General features: G+C 33.6%; 2 protein-coding genes across 3 annotated transcripts in view; one reads left to right on the top strand and one right to left on the bottom strand.

The window, feature by feature from the left end:
- The window catches only part of LOC136410979 (oxytocin receptor-like), a 128,007-nt gene that overhangs the window by 62,609 nt on the left and 41,137 nt on the right, over positions 1 to 24,261 (bottom strand). The gene's annotated exons all lie outside the window — the stretch shown is intronic.
- Positions 345 to 8,601, top strand: LOC136410832 (lysosomal acid glucosylceramidase-like). Its single transcript, XM_066393186.1, has 8 exons — positions 345 to 876; positions 932 to 1,035; positions 3,583 to 3,766; positions 4,166 to 4,276; positions 4,348 to 4,495; positions 4,553 to 4,632; positions 6,484 to 6,761; positions 7,197 to 8,601. Exons 1-8 carry the CDS (start codon positions 349 to 351, stop codon positions 7,306 to 7,308), a joined length of 1,545 nt encoding a protein of 514 aa, XP_066249283.1. The 5' UTR covers positions 345 to 348; the 3' UTR covers positions 7,309 to 8,601.

The following is a 24,261-nucleotide window of genomic DNA, read 5'->3' as shown; positions in this document are numbered from 1 at the left end:
CCTTTATTTGAATATAAATAAACACTCTTTGGTATAAAAATACCGAGCAATTGGATTTTTTATTACGAATTTTCTCGGTCCGATGGTAAATTGTACTAACCAACGAAGAAATGCTTATTAGTCGACGACAGTGATATCTGCATTTGAATCGGTTTCCAAGATTATCATTTTCAGATATTCATTTATTCATTATTCAAAAGTAAACGAATTTCAAGTCTGTATATTCTTCAAAATGCCAGGCTCTCTAAAATACATCAACAACCTCCTTAACTAAGAATCAGATAAAGTATTTCATGCACGCATAAATTCGATTGTCTAATCATTATTTGGTGCAGTAGCTTCAACAATATGATCCGTATTCACTTGAAAACGATTCTAGTGAGCCTCTTAAGCTTATCAGTCTCTAGCGAAATCCCCTGCAATGTTCTCACCACCAACTCTGGAAGTGTGTGTGTTTGCACTTCCTCTTATTGTGACTCCGTTCCCAAAGTTATAGACCTACAACCTGGTCAATACCAATTTTATACCACTAGTAAAGAAAAACTGGGATTTTGGTCGGTTGAAGGCAGATTTGATGATGTTTCGATATCTGGCAATAACACTATTAGGATAGCGAACATCTCCACCACTTATCAGACCATTCTGGGCTTTGGAGGTGCTTTCACTGATGCCACTGGAATAAATATTCTCAGACTTTCTGAAAATACTCAGGAGCTCTTGATGCAGAGTTATTTTGGTGAGGATGGGATAGAGTATTCTTTGGGGAGGATTCCTTTTGGAGGGACTGATTTTTCAACGAGGGAGTATACGTATTGTGATGTTGAAGATGATACTCTGGAATCATTTGCTTTGCAAGAGGAGGATTTTAATTACAAGGTAATAAGTAATTAGTATTTATTTATGATAAGGTATTTAGAAAATTTAACTGCAGATTCCGTTTGTGCAAAAAGCCTTGGAGCTAAGAGGAGGTAGTGATAATTTTAAATTTATAGCTTCAGCTTGGTCTGCTCCTGCGTGGATGAAATCAAACAACAAGTAAGTCCATATTTGCTATATTAATGATTTTGGTATCGTCATTGAATACGATTTTGAATGTTAAAAAATTTTTACGGATTTTAATACTATTTACTCTTTTTAACTCAATATGCAAGTTTTATCAATTTGATAAAATATAATCATATTTTTTAGATTTGACTCAAATCGCTCACAAGTTTTTTAAGGTTATCAAACCTCCTTTTATCTAAACATTTCGTAAAACTTTTGCCTCATTTAAATTTTTTATTTTTAACATTTGTCAATCATATAATGCCTCAAGCGTTCCAAACTTTTGTAAATTTATTTCTTATTATTCGTAAATCTCTAAGACCTTAAATATTGTTGAGGGATAACATAGCTATGTTTTCAAACTGTTATTTATCACATGCAGCTAAAAACTTTTACGTCATGCCTTTTCAAGATATTCTTAAGTGTTTAGATCTTATCTAAAGAACTTTTTTTTAAGGTTTTAAGATCTTTAAGTTGATGTTTTAATATGTTTATATTTTCCAATATGCACACTTTTTGTTACATTTTGTTCTTGGATTTGTAAAGAGTTTTGTTTGTCAATTATGTTGATATTATTTCTCATTTTAGGTCCTACATTTCTGGTTAGGTTTTCAAAGGTTTCAAATCATATGAATATTTTTTTAAGGTTTTGCCATTAATGTGCCATTTAGCATTTTTTCTTCATGTTTTTGAGATTCGTTTTCCTGTGTTCTTAAGCTTCTATATATACATTTGCACTATTTTACTCAAAGTCTTAGAAAAGTTTTAAAGTTTCTTCCTTTTTCTGGTCTGAATTTCGCAAAACTTATATTTCATATTTTATAGTAGACCAGACATCTAAGTGGCAAGTGTTTCTTTATTGTCGAAACCGAAAAACAAGGTTTGAAACACACAAAAACACTTTTCAAACTAATGTGTATATTATTTTATTTACAACCACATTTTAATTATATGTTAAAAAGAAGAAAAATATGAAAGTATTTGAACAAGTTTAGCCCTCCTAGTTCCTTACATTGTTAGAAATTGCTTGACCTAAAGAGTTGAAGTAAATTTTAAGAAAACATATCAGAAATTGAATATGGTGTAGAGCCTTTTCCTTTTTCTGACTATATTCTGCAGGAATTGCATAAAGTAGTATGAGAGGTCGAAGAAAATTTGTTGCTCTTTCGGGAATCATTTAACTTTCAATCAGGTTAAAAGTGGCATACAACCGGGGGGAAAGTACTTACTTTCCACCAGAGTGAAATGTGGCAAATAAAAACAAAACAGTTTCCTCTGGGAAAAGACGTAGGAAATAATACTAAATCAAAAATAAAAAAATAAATAATTATTATTTATGTAATAAGCACGTAATACAAGAAGGTTTTGTACGAGGCAATCGGGTAAATTCTCATCACCCGTTAAAATAAATTTATTTCCGTCAGTTAAGATTTAGTGATTGTTGGTTCCATAGAAAACACATATGGTACCTGCTTAATCCTAAGAGGATTATAAATTTTCCTTCTTTATTGTGTTAGGACTAAAATGGGTCGCTTTCTGACCGGCGCTTTCCAATGAAATCGGACCTCAAAGTACATCCAGCTTTCCAGAGATTGTTTTATGGGGTTCTCAACTTATTCGGTAGTTTGTATCAACCTATCCATTGGTTTATTTGGATTTTTTTATATTTCTTTATATGTGATCTTAAATTCCTAGGATTTTTTTTTTGATAGTTCAGTGGGTAATTTTTTTTAGATAAAAATCAACAAATTTACTACAAGCGATTATGTTGGTAGTTGAATACGTTATAAGTTGTTTTCCAAATGTATGTGTAGTATTCGATTCCTACAGTGCTTGACATTACTTGTTTATATATTGTCTCAAATATTATAATATATAATAGCTTTGTGGTATTTGCTCAAAAATTACTGATATGTTGATTAAAGTGATAAAAAACTTTTTTAGTTCAAAACCTTGATGCACCATTGGAAATTAACTATAATATCTACAGGCAAAAGGTGGATATCTACGAGTAGATATTAGTCACTCATCAAATCAACCAAGGCATTAGCAGATAAGGTTAAAATGCGTCTTATTGATGAGTTCAAGCAAAATCCATAGAGTAGATGTTAGGGTCAGGGCTTGAGTAAAAAGCAAACAATGCACATATTGTTTATAATCTTAACCTCTTATAATTCAATATTTTTTGATACTTGAAATAATAAGTTTATTATAAATAAGAAAAGAAATTCAGAGGTAGATATTCTAGCGACAGAGTTTAATCGTAATTTTATTCTATTAAAAATAGAAATGTGTAGGGTGGATTGAGGGTTGAAAATAGGGGTGAAAGGTGAAAAGAGAGTTAGAGGTTTTGGCATGGTTTGAATAGACCACTTATGGAAATTTACATGCGGCCTCCTTGTTAATAGGAAGTGGTGGTGTAGCATACCTAAAGTGGCCTCATAACATCTACATCATCTATTCTTAATAAATTTAATACCATTTTGGGATATTCATTTTTCAACATACTCCCTCTAGTATTCATATTTTTTTGCGCAGAGTCAATGGCTTCAGCTTTCTACTGGATGATTATTACAATTTATGGGCAAAGTACTACCTCAAATCTCTGGACGCCTACAAAGAGAATAATATCGAATTTTGGGGAATCACCACGCAAAATGAACCCAATGATGGGTATCTAATGACAAAAGTACCGAATAATGGCTTTTCATTTTTTAAAATGGTAAGACATTTAATACGCAATTTGCGTAATTTTGACTGTAGTGGTAACAGAAGTTAACATCAGTATTATCTTATAATCTTCAGGTGTGCTATGAAAATAATTTTACAGGTAAACTTTCTAATTCTTGGATTCATGAGTATTTAAAAAAGCTACACAAATTTAACTCACATCATTACTATGACTATAAATTATGAGTTAGCCCACTTGTATACCAGAGATGAACGAGATAACTGATAAACACGAGATTTTCAATATTGCTGCTTAGTATACTGCTTGCAGCTGTATGACGCAAATATGACTCCATGACTCCTGATACATGTGTATCATGCATCTTTAATTGCAACTGGGCTTAAACTAACTACCATTATTATTCTAATATGCATCCTAAATATGTTTTAGCGGAAATGGATTACCAACTTCTTTGGTCCTGCTATTAGAAATTCAACTTATACTGCCTTGAAAATTATCGCACATGATGACCAGTTGCTCTTCCTACCGATTACAAAATATGTAGGTTGATTGCTATTTTTACTAAAAAAGGAGAACTTGAAAGTTACACCAAAATCTTCAATTAATTTCAGATTATCTTAGAAGATGAAGATGCGGTAAGTTACGTGGATGGAATCGGCTTGCACTGGTACACCAACTTTTTCATAAAAGATTGGTTCCATTTGTTGGCATCAAGCAGTAAAAAGGAGCTTTTCAGACTTGCAACTGAAGCTTGTATAGGTACTTTAAAACTCTCTAGTTTTAAAAACTTGCCATAAAATATTACTTTTTTTGCAGATACCCTGACTAATTCGGGACTAACTGTGGATATGGGTAGTTGGGACAGAGCTGAGGAGTATCTAGATGATATCATAACAGTAAGTTGATACATTGAAACTAATTTTGTTTCATTGAATACTTAGTAACATCTCGTATCTCTAAACAAACATTCGAATTTTTGAGTACTTTGAAAATTGCTAAAATTCTTGCAAAGATAACCGAAAACTAATATATAGAATTCGCAATATTTGGGTTCAAAAAATGTATTTTCGAGAAGATTTTAAATGAGTGTTAGCGTATTGAGTGAATCTGGATAGTTTAGGTTAATTCAGGTTAGGACAAGGTTCTGGCAGAAGTCGGAGTGCTAAGAAAAGTACCATGAACGATGTAGCAGAATTGTTTTTTAAGATTACTCCAGTACCTCGGCCTAAAATCCATGTTCTCATCTTATAAAGTTTACTTCTCACAGAAGCTCTAATTTCTCGGAGTTTCAGCTTTGACTTAATTGTAGTTTACTCAACTAAATCCACCAAGTCTTAATTAAATATTTTCAGGCATTGTTTTCTTATGTAACACGTTTCAGATTATCGGTCGTTTGAGAAAACATTTCTTTGTGCTCTTTGTGAAAAAAATAATAAAGAAATAATGGTCTCTTATTGATTGTGACAAATTTGTGGCAAAATTCATATTCACACTTTTCGAAGTATTTAGTTACTCTCTAGTTTTAAGATCATAATGGTCTCGCTCATGTTCTACTCATCCTTACAAAAGATTTTTACAGATTTGATTGGGAAATTTATTGATTCCAAATCGAAAAAAACTAAAGAGCCCTTTTTTATGCAATTCCAATTGTTATTGAATTGCAGTTTTCTCCATTCTTTTGTTCAGAGCCTGAATTTCCCTCCCATAAATCCCGTTAAATGTTTTCGTGTTTTGGATGTTCGAATTTTATTATTTGGCAAACTTCTCACTTGTTTACCATTCGTATTTAGAATGCAAAATTACCAAAAACATGTAAAAACAAGATAATAATTCACACTCTTCCAGATGCGTCTTACGTGCATTCGTATTCACGTGAGCACGAAGTTTTTCCCTTATAATTAACATAATAAAGTTCAAAACTAAACCAGAAATTCGAGCTCTAACGCTTGACATAGAGCTTGAGAAAACAATGGGGGTTGTATGAAATTTCGTTGCTCTGAAAACAGCAAAGTTCCACGTTATGGACATTTTAATTAAAGCTTCAAGTTTCCACTACACTTTAGTATGCCACTATTCAGGTTTATTAATTTAGATTTAAGTTACACAATTCAATTGAAATCAAAACGGAGCATATAAACTTATGGTTTCGAACTTGACTTCATTATTTCATTCTTCCCTAAGTCCATCAAGTTTTTTGATACGTTCCTCCTTAGTGGAAACTAGATTTAAAATGAATTTTTGAAGGGAAAAATTCCCTAATTTGCATGTCTACATAGTTCAATATCTTACATTTTATCTGGAACTGTTATTACCTCGTGCATAACCAGATGCACCTTGCCACTTTTCCCTTCCGAGATAATAATGTTTGTCTGGATCGCCGAATAAAATCACTGACCCCGAAAGGCTAACAAGTCGGTACGAAAATACTGCAGAATAAATATTAAACTTTTACCCTTGAATTTGAAATTTTATCAGCCAAACAAGAGAAATCCTCAGGTCGAGAGAAGTAGTTTGCTTGAATTATGGAAAAGTTTCCTGAGACACGTTTCGCATTCTATAATTGACCCTTGAAAATTTACCATTGAAGGTGCCAACGTTCATCTTTATAATATTAAAAGTTCCTTTAGTTTATTTTTTGCTTGTTGTAAGCGTTCTTTCCTCAACTTCCCCATAAACATACGACATCAATGCATTTTTTAATAATAAATGCACCCTCATACGGGAATTTCAATTATTTTCAATTCCAGGACTTAAAATATGATTTCATCGGATGGATCGACTGGAACATGGCCCTAAGTGAAACCGGAGGTCCCAACTGGGTGGAGAATGAAACAGATGCGCCCATAATAGTCAATGGGGATGATGATGAATTCTATAAGCAGCCCATGTTCTACGCATTAGGGCACTTTTCCAAATTCATTGTACCTGGATCTGTCAGGATCGCGATTGAGAATTCATTGGCAACTCTGAAAACTGTGGCTTTCGTGCGCCCTGATGGAAAGATCGCTGTCATATTATGGAATAGGTGAGAATGGGCATTTATGATAACTCAGCGTCCTACATAGCAAGCCAAATTTAAATAGTTTATCAAATCCACGATACCTGCAAATTATTTCAAATTCTGCGAAATGTTCCCACATTTAAAAATCGCTCTTGATTGGGTTTGGCAGCTGAAATGTTTGTTTAGTAAACGTCGAATCTATTTTTATACCGAAAAAATTCTGAAACGTGGAAAGATAAATTTAAAGATAATGAGATCGATTACATCTAGAATTTCCTATCTCCAATTCTTCTTATTTTGGAACTCTTAAAAATTCGCTGGTATGCCGCAATAGAGTGGGTAAATACACAAGATCTTACACCGAATGGTTTTGTTTTTAAATTAAATTACATTAGATATTTATCAGTATTTAAAACTTGTATTCTTAAGTATTGTTTATACCATATAATTTATTTTTAGGTCATCTCTTGATGTCAGTATTATGCTCGATATTCTAGGGGACACTAAGGATTTCACAATAAAAGGACATTCCATTAATACTTTGCTATATTTACACCATAATTCCGAATAAACTAGTAAATATTCTAAACCACCCCATTTCACTACATTCTTGTAGCATGCACTTTTGAGATGATAACGTTACACTTGCAGTGCCTCTTGCATTTTAACAAACTGAAGCTGAATTCCCATTAAAAACGCAATAAATGCACTATTGTCTGTTCTATAATTGGACCCACCACAAATCAGTTCCACAAGCTAACCCGGATTTATCGGGCCCCGACAATTCAGTTAAATTAAAACAACAAGCAGGGCGTATTTGCATTTTCATATCGTTCCTCAATGTCATCAGACATTTAAGGGGAGTTGCTGGATTTATTCTGCTCTAATCCAAGAAATAACATTTTGAAATTTCCTCTGCTTTCACTCTTTTTGAGATATATGTGAATTTCCGCGACGTAATTTGTTTCTAAATTGCAGGCATAATGCGAAATTCAGGTTTTAATAAACTCGGGCATAATTGCGCATAGCTGCATGCAATTTCGTTTACAACAAGTTGCTTGATATGGGTCAGATGGAACAAGGCTGTTTTGCGACAAAGGGTTTCTGTATTGCCAAGTCCAAAATGTTGTGGATTCGTGATTTCGCTTCCCGGTGTTTGTTATTGGAATTCTAGGGAAGTGTTAGGGGAAATCTATTTCTGGAGCAAATACTGCTTGAATGCCTCGCAAATTAACACCAAGTGTTTCGACAAAGGTTACATGTTCTGAGAGGAAATGGGAGTGGATAAGGGGTGTAAAGTAGCTTAAATATGTATGGGCTGAGAAAACGATTAGAGTCCAATGCTTATAAATGCGAAAGAATCAAAATAACGATAAATAGCAGGAAAAAAAGTTATAAAAAATTTATTATGTACAAATACAGTGTGCAGTAAATGAAGAATAAATTTAATGGCATAATTCGGATATGGGGTAATTATTTTGTCTCACATTCAAATTATCCAATCATCATGAATGGATCAAAATTGTAAGTTATTAAAATGATTATCATTCACAGAAATTCACCAAATAACACTTTATTTCATTTTCCGTTCACAACTTTTTTATTCTGCTTATTTTCTATACCCCTGATGACATGTTTCCAAGTTTCAAATGTGTTCCCAAAAAAATTCGGGAATATTTCGCTACAGTGCAAGTTCATTTATGTACCCCCAATATATCTGACAAAGTGACAAAAAATAATAGATAGAAATCTTGAGGGATATCATAAATATGTGAATGGCAACATAATTAAATATTTTTTCAAATTATTTACTTTTTCGTTTCCTTCTTAATTCCTACAACCCTGAATTAATCCCAATTAGAATTTGGATTGTAAAATTGGCTCAATTTTTTTCGATCTACTTCAACCACGCGGGCATATTGTTTCAAACCCGAGTTTTTCAAGAAAGATATGATGAATGGCTTTCTCTAGTTTTTCCGCTTTTTTCATTTCGGTCTTGGTATCTACGATCCTATTTTAATTTAAATTGACCTAAAGTCTCGATTTTGCACTTTATTCGTGTCAAGCGCATTCTGCTCTTGAACACTATTGCGAATTTTTCAAAAGGAGCATATTGAGATTTTGTCTCATTTTTTCACTTTCTTCCTTCCTTCCTCGATATCTACAAGAGTGACTTAATCTGAATTCACATATACGAATAAGTACATTATATGTACAAGTTCCTTTTGTATTAATTAAATACGTTTTTTGTTATAAAAGTATAACCTTCAATCCGTGCCATTGATGTGATATTATGAGGTATATGAGTTTGCTTATTAATAAATAGACATATATGAAATAGATCACCATAAAAAGCTACATTTGCTGATAATTAGTACATTTTTGATATTTATAAATAACAAATTCTCTAATTATACGAAGTAAATTATGACGACATAAATGTACAATACAGCCAGCTGTGTGACGCCACACACGATGGTGCCTGTTAATAGGTATAATTAACTCAACAAACACGGTAATTAATGTCACGTTTCAATTTTGGACGTCCCACGTCAAAGTTCAAAATCGAATTTCGTGCAGAATGAGCAGTCGTAAAATGAGACTTCGTAGTTGCTCTACCAAAACCGATATCTTAACTCGCTCCCTCGCAGTCGTTCTTGATAGACTCGACATGAAAAATCGAGGGGAACCTGAAGAGCGTTCGACGATGAACCGACATGACCATCGTTCCAAACCCATCACTACGCTCCCGAAAAATTACCAAGTTTTTGCCAAACCCATCGAAAACAACGAAAAAGTCAATTCCACTTTGGTTGGAAAGGAGAATTCTATGAAGAAGGTGAGGTTTCTGGAACCGCATCCTGTGTCCTACAAAAATAGGCTGAGACGCAGCAATATGTTAACTCCTGTAGCGCGGGATTTGAGACAGGTGGGGGAGGAGGAAGGGATGTTTGAGATTAATATGGATGCGAAATTAGCGACCATTATGGAACAAGAAGTGACTCCTGAAGTGGTAGATGTGGATTCCGAATTGGAAGTTTGCGAGTTAAGTTGGGTTGAGAATGATAATAATAAGCCTTCTTTGTTAGTGGAGGAACTGGCGAGTGAACCTGTTGTAGAAGCACATCAGTCGCAAGAATTTACCGTAACGATAAGCCGTCAGTTAGTTTCGAATATTGATGATAGAAATGAAGGTAGCAATAATAATAATAATAATAATGGAGACGGAATAAATAAAGAACAGGCGCCACAAAATTCTAATGAAGGTTGCCGCAGCGAGAGATTTTCTCAGATAGGCGGTGGAAGATCTGTATCTATAAATGCCCATATTGTCAATATTCACAACTATTTCTATAATTGAGCTAATAATTCATTTATTCAAGTTGCCGTCAAGTAGCTAATAGAATTTTTAAACTGAGAGTTTGGTAATTGATGTTACTTGATAACACATCAGGTTTATCCAAGAAAACTAGGTTTAAAACTTTGGAAGAACTACAATTTTATATGTGATGCGACGATGAAGATGTGCGATGTGAAGTTCTATCAGTAATTAATTTTTTATTGTTTTCCGTTTTAGGGTATTTTTTATTTCTCTGTAATATTTTTTTATAATCATCTTTTTCTTCCTTGAGAATTTTCTCTACATTTATTTTTGGTTGCTTTGATTGCGTGACGTGTAGGTTTGAGGACTTAAAAGACCAATATCATCTCTATATCAATATTTGTACCTAACAAATTGATTATCACAAAACACACAGATTTTACATTCTGCATGACTATATTTGGCTATAGGCACTTCAATTTTAATTTCATTTTTAAGTCTCTTCGCATTTTCGGATTTAATAAATCTTAATTACTTTTTCTATATCAATAATACGATGAGGGATGAGTTTAATTTTTTTTGTAATTATTTTGCTTCTAACGAATGTGTGATTTGCATGATTAAAGGTATACATATGAGGTAAAGATGAAGGAAAACTTACATATGCAGCCATCAATCTCTAAACTTGAAACAATCCCTCTCAATTATAGTCGGAACGCAAAGCATGCTACCACTCTCATTAATTAATTTTCCTCCATATTTACATTATAATTACGGAATTTTCCTCTGTACTACATTGACAAAATTGGATAATTCAAAGCCAAACCTAAACGAGCCACGTCACGATCTGGGAATAGGACACATATATTGTGGATCCAGGCGGAAAAATTCCCTTTTTACTTCTTAAATTCAGCATGATACCAAGTTTTCCAGAGAGTTTGCTTCAAGAAATTACATTATTCGACGTGCAATTATGTGCAAATTGAGTTTGCTTGTACTACAAGTTCACCTATTGGGAAAGGAGTTTATCTCTAAAACCCTCTTTCTGTATTTTTCAATTGGTAGACCGGACAAATAACTTAAGAAGTAAGTTTACTTGTGTGAGGAATTATACCTAACCATGAGCAGGTTATTGGATTAGATCTAGGGAAAATGTAACTTGCAGACCTTTAGGGAATCAAATTTTGGATACTAGTTACTCTAGATAACGGTGACTCATCACATGTCCAATATTACGACAAGAATTTCCAGGTCGTTTTCATGACCACTGATAACTGTACAGTTAATTAAATTGTCCAGAATTTACCTCTATTTTCGTTGATATGTTTTCTAATGACCCTAAATTTTGAAAATTCTTAACCGGTAGAAAAATTTTAAAGTTTGCTGTTTATTCTTGATATGATACATCTGTTTGCTTTTCTGTCTATGTCGAAATTAACTGCTTATCCCATAAATTTATGTATTAATCTGAATGTACAATATCTGCTTCACTGCTGTGTTTCTAGGCTAATCCCTTTGAGATCGTCTTTGTGGATCCGGGTGCTATAGGTAGATATAATGAAAAATGCATGAGAAATTGAAGCAAATATAGGAACTTTGTTTAACTCAAGCGATTAACTTGAATTAATCTGATTCACCTCAAACTAACTTTTTATCATAGAACGGCACAGATTTTTTAATGAGAAGTGTACATATAAATTTTTCAATGTTTGCGAAAAAGTCGCAGAGTTTTAGCATAAACCAGTGGCGTCGAAACTTGCAACAACGGTAAGAGATTTTGAATTTTCCTAAATGGATAAATAAAGGCAAATTAATGTGGTTTTGTTCTTATCGACATAAAACAGCACTAGTTGGTAACAAACAAAGGAGAAATAAAAACCAAAATTAGTAGAACTCGCCAGTCAGTGTTGAAAACATTCAGATTACAAAAATTCGTAAGGGATTTATCATTGTTGGAAAAGATCAGTGAATAAATAGCGATTAGGACCTTTATTCTCATGGATTAGAAAAAGAAGGATTTTACAAAGCATCGGTGGGGTCTCGAAACTCGTACAAACTATAATAGATTTTGAGTTTAATAAAGCCGATTTTAACTGAAATTTGTTGTTTTTTTGAATCTTTAATTAGCATTGCACATAAATTGTGCCACTGTTTGTTTACCATTCGAGGAGAACAAGTTTCATTTTTAATAGCTCAAATGTGGAATATCCACTGTGAATCTCCAACGACGTGTACGATTCTATAATTTATTGTTGCGGATCGTGCGTGGGTCAAGAATCGTAAGAACACGATAAAATGTAACCTCAACACTTCTTAACAAAGATCCATTAATTGATCTACCATTGAAGAAGACTTACGACACTGATTTTATATAGCGATCGATCAGAACAAATTTTCCATGCATTCGATGAAACTTCTCCGTGGAAAAAAATACAGTAGTTCAACTGCCATAAAAGATAATGATATTTTATCGTTTTTATAAACACTGACTTGCACATACTGACTTACACACCTACATACTTCACATTCACTGAAATGTACATACTCTACTACGTATCCCCACTGGCGTATCAGACAAAGGTTTCAAGAGATTTGAAAACATAGAATAATTTTTTCAATTATCACACCTCCTTTCCAGGGAAGTGACGCCACTGCTTTGTATTTGCTTCGTGCTATATTGAAATTCTAATAAAGCGGCAGATATAAATTGAAAGTTGAGAAAACATAATGGCTTCAATAGCTGTTGAATTATTCTGATATTTAATAAAATTACGCAGCATCAGATAAACATTTAACGACATTAAAATATGATCAAATTTAACTTTAAGTGCAGAATTATAAATTTTATAACTCTGTTTTGAAATATGTCGCTTTACTGCCAATTTTACATTGGTTTAAAAATCGGAAAGCCTTTAAGCCCGCAGAGCTTGAATAATGCCCAATTCCATTCAGAGGCGCAACAGTGTTCAGAGCGATGCTAGCGAGGTTAGTCCTGACCACAAAGCTCTTACATTTGTACAGAATAGCTCTGCCTTCAAAATGTGATCTTTCAACAGATATCTGATTAATTCAGTGCAATTGAGCACAAATCCTTACAGATTCTCCTTATAAAAAAAATCAATTTCCTCGTTTCCGACATTATTCCCTTCAAAGCCCCTGTATCGTAGAATTTAAAACCCTTTTCTATCTGGAAATAAGAGTGTCATTTGAAACGTTCTAAAAATCATTATATGCCGCCAGATCCAGTTTATTTTGTCGCCTGTTACGATGCGTATAGCAGAGTAAACTGATACTTCAGAACTGGAATTGCACCGTTTTATGGGATAAAATCGTTTTCCTGTCCGTGGTTGAAAGACAGATTTGAATTGATTGTCTCTTTTTCTGAAGTGATATATTTGCATTAAAATTTGACAGTTTTAAATGATTTTCCACATAAACAATATACAGAAGTGGAGATTTTAAAAAGCTGGAAGCTGTATCCTCTTTTTTAGGGGACGAGTAAGCGGTGAAATGATGAAGGAAAGTTAGGGGATAATTAAAATGAAGGCAAACAGAATGAATGGCAAATGTGGAGAAGCTTTGCTTTGGAAAGCTTCCACTGTCCTCTTTTTTCACCTCTAATTAATTAGCTGAAATGCGGATTGTGGAAACGGTCTGTATTAGATCCTATTATTATTAAGGCGCATTCAAAGAGAGGTCGAAAAAACACTCAGCAGGTATAACTCTTAAAATAGAATAAAATTTGTTTTTCTCTGAGATCGAAAACAGCTTAAGACTGAATAGATGGAGTCTTACCTTCACAAAATGGCTCTTTTATTGTCCTACTTTCATTTATGTAAATACCCTTATTAGAACTTTCCTGAGAAAAATACTATTCCTATTTTCCAGAGTAAAAACCTAGATGGTTTCCAGGAGCAAACAGCCAAAAGTAAAAAAGAGTCGTTTACTAAGATGCTAAAATACGAGATAAGTTCATGCTTCTATTGAATCACGGGATGGGAGTAAGGGGAGATACGCGAAAAGGCATTTGGAATGGAAAATTTACTGCTCTGTATTGTAAAAGTTTTCATGTGTTAGATTTGTAGGCTCAAAGGTAAACCTCTACTGAATTTTTACAGCTGTGGCCTCGTCAAAAAGTAATTCTCGAAGAATTATAGCCGTGTATTATTGGTCTAGACGTTCTAACATTCAGGTGTTTCGGATTTTGGCTAAGCCAAGAAATAAATAACTAAAATTCAGGATTAAGTGCTCTCTAGAATATTTATGGTTAGTTTTCAGCAAAAGCTCTTCCATAGTCTTAGGAAAGGTCATAAGCTAACTAAAAAATTATAAAAGCTGAATGTAGATGAGAGAATACTTGGTCATGTATTACAAATTTTCTTGGAAAAAAGACTTGAGGCACTTCTGGAAAGCCGAAAACTTAATGTATTTCACAACCTTGATGTCGCTTAACCAATTTAGCACTGCTCCATTGTAATTTCCATAATTTATTGCATCGATTGCATGGTTTCCATGCATTTCAAGCTTCCTGCATGTATTTGAAATTCGCTATTTGCCAATTAGTCGTGCTTAATGGCCTGTAAAAAGACTGGAAATCTTTAGAACCTCAAAGCCGGTTTTAAAAAATGAGGTCGATGCCGTGAATGAGTTTAAATTTTTTTGGACAAGACATGTGATTGAGGAAAGGATAATTAAAAACAGCCGTATCAGGCAAAAGAACGTTAATAAGGATGAACTTCTTAAAATTTCTGCTCCATGCAAAAGGAAAGAACTTGGCAATTTCGTCAATGTTACTGAGGATTCATCGAAAAAAGAGCAAATCAAAAACGGGGTGGAGGCGGTGAAAGAACTTTCGCAGTCAATTTGCACTTTAAAAGAACTGCCTGAGCAAATAATGGAGTACGATAATTCATAGAGAGTGACTTTAGTATTATTAGTTTTTTACTGTTCACTAAACTACCTTAAGTTGTTCCTTTATTCACTGCTTTGACTGCTTATTTCATCACATTCTTGTTCATTTTTACCTATAAATATTTTTTATTGAGGAAGATCAAGCAATTCAATTTAAAAAAAATCTAATAATAAATGATTTCTAATTTTAGCTCACCTATATTTTAGCCACTTTTATTCAGAATTTCAAGGGTTTAATATTTCTTGACCGACCATTTTTCATGGAAGAAATAAGTCTTTCTCCGGGGAGCCAAAAGTTTGTCTGGTGGAAACACAAATAGCGCGATTTCTGAATTTCGTATCTCCATTGCGAACTGCCAGAGACACACTCGTATATTATCTGTGATACGGACTGACACCAAAATGATTGAATGGAAGAACTTCATATGATTCAGTGGGTTGATTGCACGTAATGGAAATTTAATATTTACTGGAACTGAAGTGCATCGACAATTGATTGATTTACTAGTTTTCAAAATGGCTAGCCACGTGGATTTAGTTTGATTCCTTGTAAACGATTGAAACAAGAAAGAAAACCTGGTAAACATCTTTCTTTTCACGGAAAATAATCTTTACCACTCTAAATCTGTTGGCGAAACATGGTTTAATTTTAAAAGGAATTCAACAAATACGCTTGCAGGCTTTTATAAGCTTTTTCCGGAAATGCGGGAATTGGAACAATTCTGTACTTTTTTAAATGCAACTGCCTGTTATTCAAGACAGAGCTTAAAATTAAGTTTAAAGTAGACTCACACGTGCAAAAGTTGGGAAGACAATTTTTCATTGCAGATGTTTTGACCCCAAAGCGATTCAGGGATTTTCGCTCGTGTTTTTCACGGTAAGCAATTAACCGACTTTAAAGCTCTTGATAGCGGTAGAATAAATTAAAACCAACGGCTTAAATATCAGCCACAGCGAAGGGTTTTACATCTGGGTGTTTATTCTAGATTAATTCGGGGAATTGGATCGCATAAACCAATATGTCGTGCCAAAAGGCGTATTTAGATTGAGTTCGCTGAACGCTCATTTAAATTGGTAAAAAGTCAACTTAAGGATAAGTTAGACGGATTAAAAAGCAAGTTGGTATAATTTTACTTGGAATTTTCGTCGTAGAGGATTCTGAAAAGAAAAAAACATTGGTTGAAATGGACAGAACAACGAGATGAAGCTTCGATTTTAAAAGCCATTAAAATGCGCATCAATCATTTCGTGTTTGTAGAAATTGACGATAACCTAGGCAGCGCAGAAAGTTGCTCGTTTCGAACTAACCAGGATCAGCACAACAACTAAAAAGCGCAGAGAACTTAGAAGAAAGAACTCGCATGCTATAGGTGCGCAAGCCTTCTAGTAGAAAAGAAAACTATTGGGAATTTCCCAACATAAAGATAACCCGAATAAGTTGTTGGGCCCCAGCAACTAGACAATAAACAAAAAAAATACACTAGATCGATCCTCGACCTGCCATTATGTACCGAACTGAAGTTAAAGTAATAAGACCCGAACATCTGTGTTACTGCACTTCGGGCTCATGGCAAAAAAGAGCAGCCATAAATTAGCTTGGAATTTCCGAACTAGCCCCTCGTAAAAAGGAGCCAAGAAACCGAAGGTGGCAGCGGGTGTGATTGGGACAGAATATTGAAGGTCCTAAGTCTCTCACCAAGAAAAGTAGGGAGAGTTCTTGGGGGCTCGGAGGTCCGCGACCGAGGAGGCATTCTAAAAACAAGACCAAGAGAGGTCGAAAATCATTTAGCGATGTATACCACTATACCAGATCTCGTGCAACACGTGCTTAGCTCTATAACTGGGACTCTTGTTTTCGTCTCTGTCATACGTCTGTACAAGAACTATCGCTGTGAGTAAAAGTAGTGTCAATTGATGCGACGGTGTCTCCTTTACTCTTGAAGCTTTTGAACCCCATCACTTCATGACGGTAAACCATCTGGTCTTTCGGTAAAACAAGAAATCACGCCAGCGTAAGTGGATTACTGCGTGAGTGTCCAGTGAGGCAGCCACTACTGTTAGGTAGGATCTCAGGAAGCCCCTGGCCTAAATGAAAACTATCCAATGATATTCATTTTCCAGATGCTTCTAAGCAATAACACATGAAGAGAAAAACACTTTGACTGATGCTACGCGTTCTGTTGCAATAAAACATTTCAAATTAAAAAAAGTTAAAAATTTCGTGATCTCAGTTCAAATTTAAGCACTCTACATACAACTTAAGACCGACGAGAATTATTTTGCTCCAAAATTCATGATGTATGCAATTATTTTATATCATCGTAATATAAAATTTCGTGTTTGTGTGTCAGAGCCAAGCTATTAATTTAGTATGAATTCCCTAAACACAATGGGGAACTAGAAGCCTGTAATATAAAAATGCTCGCTTGAATGCTGGCAACTGTGTGTGATGGATAACTTTTAATATGTGAGTATGAATAACGTTTTTGCGTATTAATTATTTGACTCGCACCCTCAAGATTAATGTCACAAATTTGAATAAATGTTCCTATCGTTCTAATTATATTTTTAGATATTAACAATGGTGTTGACGTTACATGAACTTAATGATATACAGGGTGCAACATAAGGAGAGGTTTCCGTTTTAACACGACATAGACCTTAAAAAACTAAGCAATATTTTTATATAAAATTATTAGATTTATGTATCCCGCCAGTCTAGATTCAAAGAGGAATAAATAATAATATTAGGTTTCATTTAAGTGCAAACGTCTGGACTCATTAAGAATATTGATGACTAGATCAAATAAACAAAAATGTAAAATAGGACGTACATACCCCGTATAGAAGAGGTTTGTTAGTCTTCAAAAGGACACTGCCCTTGCCTTTCGATAAGAAAATAAAACGCTCCAGCTTGTATTAACAACTAGTGCCGTATTTCATTGAATACCCATTTTCCTATGAAAATCAAATAAAAATGTTTTCGAAATCTCAAAAAAAAACGAAATGTGCGCAGATGAGCTTTAATACATTTTTGTGTAAAGTCTAAATCCATTCCTGCATAGAATAGCAAATTCGATGTAAAGGAAATAAAATGTCCCACAAAAAATTATTAGTTATTATAAAAACGCAAAAAAACATTTAATGTTTACTGTTTTTATGCAATTTACCCATGCCGCTTAATAATCAGTCGTGAAGTTTAGCTCCAGGTGTTATTTTGATAAACTATCACTATTGATGCTATTAAATTGACAATTATTGTCCATTATGCAATGCTATTGCACAAGAAATAATTAGAGGAAAACCATCTCTTCTAACAGCACGCACAGGGTCGTGGATAAGGCGAACGACAATTTGTGCAAATGAAACCAATGGAGACAATTTCGAACACCTTTTGTAGCCAGTCCCGGAGTGAGCAGTAGCTAAAGGTATGGTACTCGTTAAAACTTTCAAAGGCGCATATTTCGGTTGTTCTTGAAATTTCAAAAAAATGTTAAATAAAAATATTGCTTAGTTTTTTGAAATTTATGTCGTGTTAAAAAGAAAGCCCTTACTTATGTTACACCCTGTATACTGCATTATTTATACTCGTGCACTTGGTTAAATTATTAGAGATTTATGTAAGTTTTTGTTCCAGAAGCTGTTCCATGTCAGAGATTTTATGTTAAAAATCGAAGTCTTATGCAAGGATTTAACTTGATTTCCTAAAGATTTTAGTACTATAATCGAGTGAGAAAGAATGTTGAAATCCTATCATTTCATCTAACTCGTCGTTTCAGACGTATGAAAAACAAAATAATTTTAGATCTAAACGGATAGGAAATATAGCATGTACAGGTCTGTAATGAATTATTTTAAACCCAGTAATTAGGTAAGCAATCGGATTTTTGATGGTGGATCAAACTAACTCTCTAGAGACTAAACGTTTTTTGAAATTTCATATTAACATTTTTTAATGGATATGAGTATCACTTGAATCGGTACTTCCCTTCTGCAGCGTTTCCGACGATATTTTGAGTTCTATAAGTGGAATGAAGCATTCTCTTTCCTCTTTAAAATCAGCAAAACATCTTTTGGAGTTTTTCTTTTAAGCATGTGCCGATCCTTAACAATAATTATAGGAGGTTTGCCAATGGGAACATTGATAGTACTGACAGTGGCACTGCAGTAGTGTTAATAATGTCACTTGCCATTGTATAATTTTCGCTATCGGTTAGTTAAATCTAATGAAATTTATCCAATTCACGACGAAAATTGCAAATGCGAATTTGGCATTAAAAATAGCCCCCAAGGCGATAAGATTTTCAGAGACCTGTAAATTATAGTAGTTTCCAGCAGGGTGATCGCGCACTGTTTCGTAATTACGGGCACGTAATAATTCGTGTTGCTTCAGTTTACATGCGATTTGCACAACAATGCTCAAGCTCCATTACAATATAATCGACCTTTTGCGAAACAACAAAAACAATTATTAATTTTTATTAAAAATTACACTGGAAAAATGAAAAACTTTTATCCTTATCACTTGGCTAGTCGATTATTCAAAGCATCGTGGAAACAAATTTAAATGCTTCAGTTTTCCAATTTCTCTCAATATTTTGAAAATCCTAAACGACACAGTAACCATTTTTCGCAGCCATTATCAAAAGCTGTTTGAAAAATTTTATTGCACAAACGTTACAACGAAGGCATGCATAACTAATACGGTCTCTCAAAAACATCCAAACTCATACATCAAACGACCAATGGAATGAGTTTTTGGGCAAATTTATTAGTCCTCTCGTATTCACTAGTTTAAATAAAACTTTTTTTGGCACTGTTTTTTGGGTTTCCAGGAATAGATGAGCATACGGCATTGTAAAATTCGAAATAGCAAAAATACATTTACTGACATTATGCATCTTTCAAATTTAAGGTTTCTTCTAAAAGAACGATTTCAAGTTTGTTCGTCTGACTCAAACCAAACATTCAAACAAAAGACATTAAAGGCTCGTTAGAGACAACAAACGAACTTCTTAATGGAGATATAATTATTACGTTATCCGCGTCATTATAATTTGAATGTTATGAAACTTGAAGTTCAGACCATTTAACTCAAATTTACAAGATTAACCCCCCTCTTTGAACCATTCTTCAGCCGCTTTCAAACTTTTATAGGATCTGGTTTAGTGACGTCGAGTTGCGTCATAAATTTCATTAAAGTTGAGAATTTATTATTTCGGAAAGGCGTTTTTAATTCTGAAATAAAGCTCCCGGGAACAAAGGAGACGTAATAGTAAATTAACAGGGTGGCAAACTCAAATATTTTATTCTTTGGGATATTTTGCAACTAAAGGAAGGAAGCAGGGTGTTCTTGAATAAACTTACTGTCCAGCTAGGCAAAATTAATAACGGATTATTTGGGTCTGTATGTACCTGAAACAAATTAAAAACCATTTTAAATTAAAAATATGAAGGTAAAAAGCATTTATTTTACTATTTTTTCACAGGGGTTATATTTGGGCTCTACCGTGAATATCACGGAAATCCAATTCTGAAATTAAATTGCATTTATTCACACAAATAAATCTATCGAATTGCTTTTATTCATTCGAATACGAGATTATTGGTCGGAAAATAATTTTTGAACGGTATGAATATCGCCAATAGCATCGCGAACACCTCCTACTTTGAGCTAGTCTCGCGATTAGTTGAAAGTTGCTCTAAAGGGCTCTTTTCTTTGATAGAGATGCAATTTGCTGCGGAGAAGTTCACAGCCTTCTCGCCTCATCGATATCGAGAAATATTTCCTTCAACTGGGACTGAATAAAGGAAAGCGGAATTTTTGTTGATTCGACATTTCTTCACTTCGTTCGAAAATTTCAGCAATATAACATTCGATCAAAATATCTCGAGGTTAGTGTTTTGCCGATATGAAAATACTATATTTGCGAATCTTGTTTGGAATAGAATATGGTGCAATAACGGAATTTTACCTCGTGTCTGGGAGAATCAACAGGCAAATACGGAAATTTTAAATTAAACAAAATATCTTAATCCTGAATCCTAAATATGTGAAATCTTGAATGTCGGCTAATGAAGTTACTTAGGTTTATTCTCACGATAAATTTCTCTCGGGTTATTAGCGTTAATCACAAACTCTCTCTCAGACACGTCTCGACTAAAGACAATATGTATTTGAAGCAAAACAAGCTATTGTGATTCCTATATTTGATTGTGAGCAGGCCAATTCAGCCCTTTCGAATTAGGCCCACAATGTAGTCCATATACCCAGTCTTTGGAAGGTTTTCTTCAAAGTTTTTTTCGGTCGACCATCATTCTTTCTTAATTGATTAATAGATTAATGCCGTTATCACTTAAGAAGAAGTAAGATTGAATATTTCTGAAGTGTTCTAAATCTCGAAAGGATTGTTCTTTCAAATTTTAATAGGCATAATATTTTTCCTATCCGTGTCGAGGGATATACGCATCGGCTCATTTCCAGGCACTTCGAGTTGGAATTTCATTTTTCTAAAAGTTTTTCCCAGGCAGAACTTCTCTCATATTAGGACTTTACACTTTAGCAATTTTCAGTTACTTTCTATAAACTTCAATTTTTAAGTTGCTCTTAACCTTATTTTAGTATTTACTTTGCGCTTCGAGGACTTACTTGGTGCATTACTCTTATTAATTTATAATGTTTTTAAAGCAATATACATAGATACTATAATGTTTTAAACGGCATTGAGACATTTTTTGTTTTTTTGGATTTATCACTCTTCTGGTGTAGGAATTTTGTAAAATTCGGAAAATCGAGTTGTTTCTGCAACTGTTGTTCGACGTGATAAATCTACCATAAAGGTTTCTGCACCATTCACGTATCCGTTTGAAGGAAACTAGTCTTTGCTCGCAGTATTATTTCAGAAGAAACTAATATCTGACGCACAAGAGATGACTGTCAGGCGACAAACGTTCAAAGTTAGCTTAAAAATACAGTTTAGAAAATACAAAAATACAGAATGTCAGGCAAAGTCTTTATTGTTGTTATATTTAACGTAAGCTAAAAACTGACTTCGCCATGAGAAATCATGGAGTATAATATATAAATCAAAACATATAAAGATCTCTACTACTTATTTTTTGATGGAATACGGAAACTAAATACGTGGCCACAATATAAAAGTTTTAAGCTGCAATGTGTCTGTAACAAAATATTTTCACCGGGGAACAGTTATACACACATCGAATAAGAATGAGAATGTTTGAAGCTGCCGTTTTATCAACTTGATAAGGCATTGGAATAGTTTCTATTCTTTTAAATTCTTGGGAATTCTTTTGGAACGAGAATAAAAGAAATATTACTGTTTTGATTCATTAATTGAACTTGTCGAACATTCTCTAGTAGAAATGCAAATTTTCGAAGCTATCTAAAATTCGATCATTCCCTTCATGGAATTTTAATTTCCTCCGAAAACGAATTCTCTTTTTATTCCCTTATTACCATTCTCCTCAGCAGCAGCAGTCAAAACAACTCTTTGATAACCTTTTGTGCAAGCAGTATTTTCCAATATCCACTCCACGTGGAGAAATTGATCCCGAAGGCTATTTTTAAATAATATGATTCTTGCGTAAAGCCTCCACTCGTCGGAATTTATGGACTCTCAAAAATCGTCCCTCATGGAAGTGTACCATTATAATTTTTACAAGCCACCAATTTTTCGCCACTTTTCAGCTTCATAGGCGTTAATACCTGAATAGCTGCGTTCTTTGTTAACTACCTTTGGCATTGAATAAGATTTTCGGGATCTAATTCAATTAAAGGGATGTTTTTGATGAAAGAAAAATAACTTCTTGGTGTAATGATATATCAAGGTCCTGAGAAATTGATGTTATGAAGTTTATGTAAACTCTGCCATAAGAAATAAGTATAAAAATCTATGAACATTTTTTTGTGCGACTAATGTACTCATATGAAATAAGAATAAAGACTTGTCTAATCACTCAGAAAAGTTAGTTTTAGTTCTTGAAACTTTGCTTCATGACGCCGGTAATAAATGGGTCAGGTAGTGACGATTTAATAAATTGCAGCCTAATTTTGCATTCAAGTTATCGATATATTGAATTTTTGGTAGTCTAATTTTAGCCCACGCCTAATTTCTATTAACATCTTCAGGTCATAAGAATTCTATTTTACATATCTATGATGTTTGGAAAGTGTCTAATGAGCACAACTAAATTAAACGACGAATTTAATTGCAAATAGGTAATAAAAGTTACCGCTTGCTTGTTACCACATAAAAAGAGTCTAGTTACTTAATTGAGGTTTCTTGGGTATTAAAGTTTAAATCTTTCAGGCGAGTTAAGAGTTCAGGATTTTATTTATAGTCAGGAAAAGAGCTTGTTTTAGTAGTTTTTTAGTCAATGTTGAAGACAGTTGCCAAGCATTAGTTTTCCGCTTTGTTAAAGGTAGTAAATCCTGAAAAAAGTACATCCAATAGTTCACTTTACGACTTAAGACAGCTTAAAGAAATGTTTAACAGTTTTTAAATGATCTAAGTTGAGAAATATTTTATCAAAATTATGATATACCATCAACAGTTGTTGCTCAGATAGTGCTCAAATGCATCTATAATTTTTCCCTTTTTGTTATTGATTTTTTTTTATATAGATTTTGAGATGCCTGGAATCGAAGCCAAGAAACATATAGAAATAAAAGGAAAAACTATCAGCCTGTACAAATTAAAGAATATAATAATTTCAACCAGTTTTTTCAAAAACTGGAGCTAAAAGGGAAAGCAGTTGTGAGTGTTTCTGAATATTAGATTTTTTTTTGGTAACAAAAACCCACGTCTTATCTCTCACTGGGTTTTAAACTATTCTCGTGAAACTAATTTGATATGACTGACTTAAGTACTATATAATATCTCATGGAGAATATAACTCATTTAAATATTCCTAACTTAAATTATTCCAGAAATGATATCATTTAATAAAGTATTAAAACCCACGTGTTTTTGTCTTACACACATGCATAATTTAACGCTTCATAAAGCTGCTTTATCTGACCCATATGTTTCTATAGATAAGCATTTGCTTTAACATCGTGCCATGGCAAAAATTTTCCATACTTTCCAATGTTAATAAATCTGTTTAATCGTCGATATTTTCAGACACCTTCTATAGTGATTTGATATTTTTTCTAGTGTCAGTTAAATGTGTGTAGTGACAATTACTAGGAATTTGCGTGGTTCGTATGACGATAGAATTACAATAGATGTATGTTTTTCTCCGTTGTCTAGGGGTTTATTAATT

This window comes from Euwallacea similis, chromosome 9 (assembly GCF_039881205.1).
Source record: "Euwallacea similis isolate ESF13 chromosome 9, ESF131.1, whole genome shotgun sequence".
NCBI classification, from domain to species: domain Eukaryota; kingdom Metazoa; phylum Arthropoda; class Insecta; order Coleoptera; family Curculionidae; genus Euwallacea; species Euwallacea similis.
Note: the sequence above shows the minus strand (reverse complement) of the source record. Positions and strands in the feature narration are given on the sequence as shown.

What these genes read in the sequence shown, in the direction of transcription:
- LOC136410832 (XM_066393186.1), top strand. Translation starts at nt 349, where the DNA reads ATGATCCGTATTCACTTGAAAACGATTCTAGTGAGCCTCTTAAGCTTA. An exon ending in GCTTTTCATTTTTTAAAATG is followed by an intron (nt 3,767 to 4,165) that starts GTAAGACATTTA and finishes AATATGTTTTAG; the next exon opens with CGGAAATGGATTACCAACTT. An exon ending in GCTGTCATATTATGGAATAG is followed by an intron (nt 6,762 to 7,196) that starts GTGAGAATGGGC and finishes ATTTATTTTTAG; the next exon opens with GTCATCTCTTGATGTCAGTA.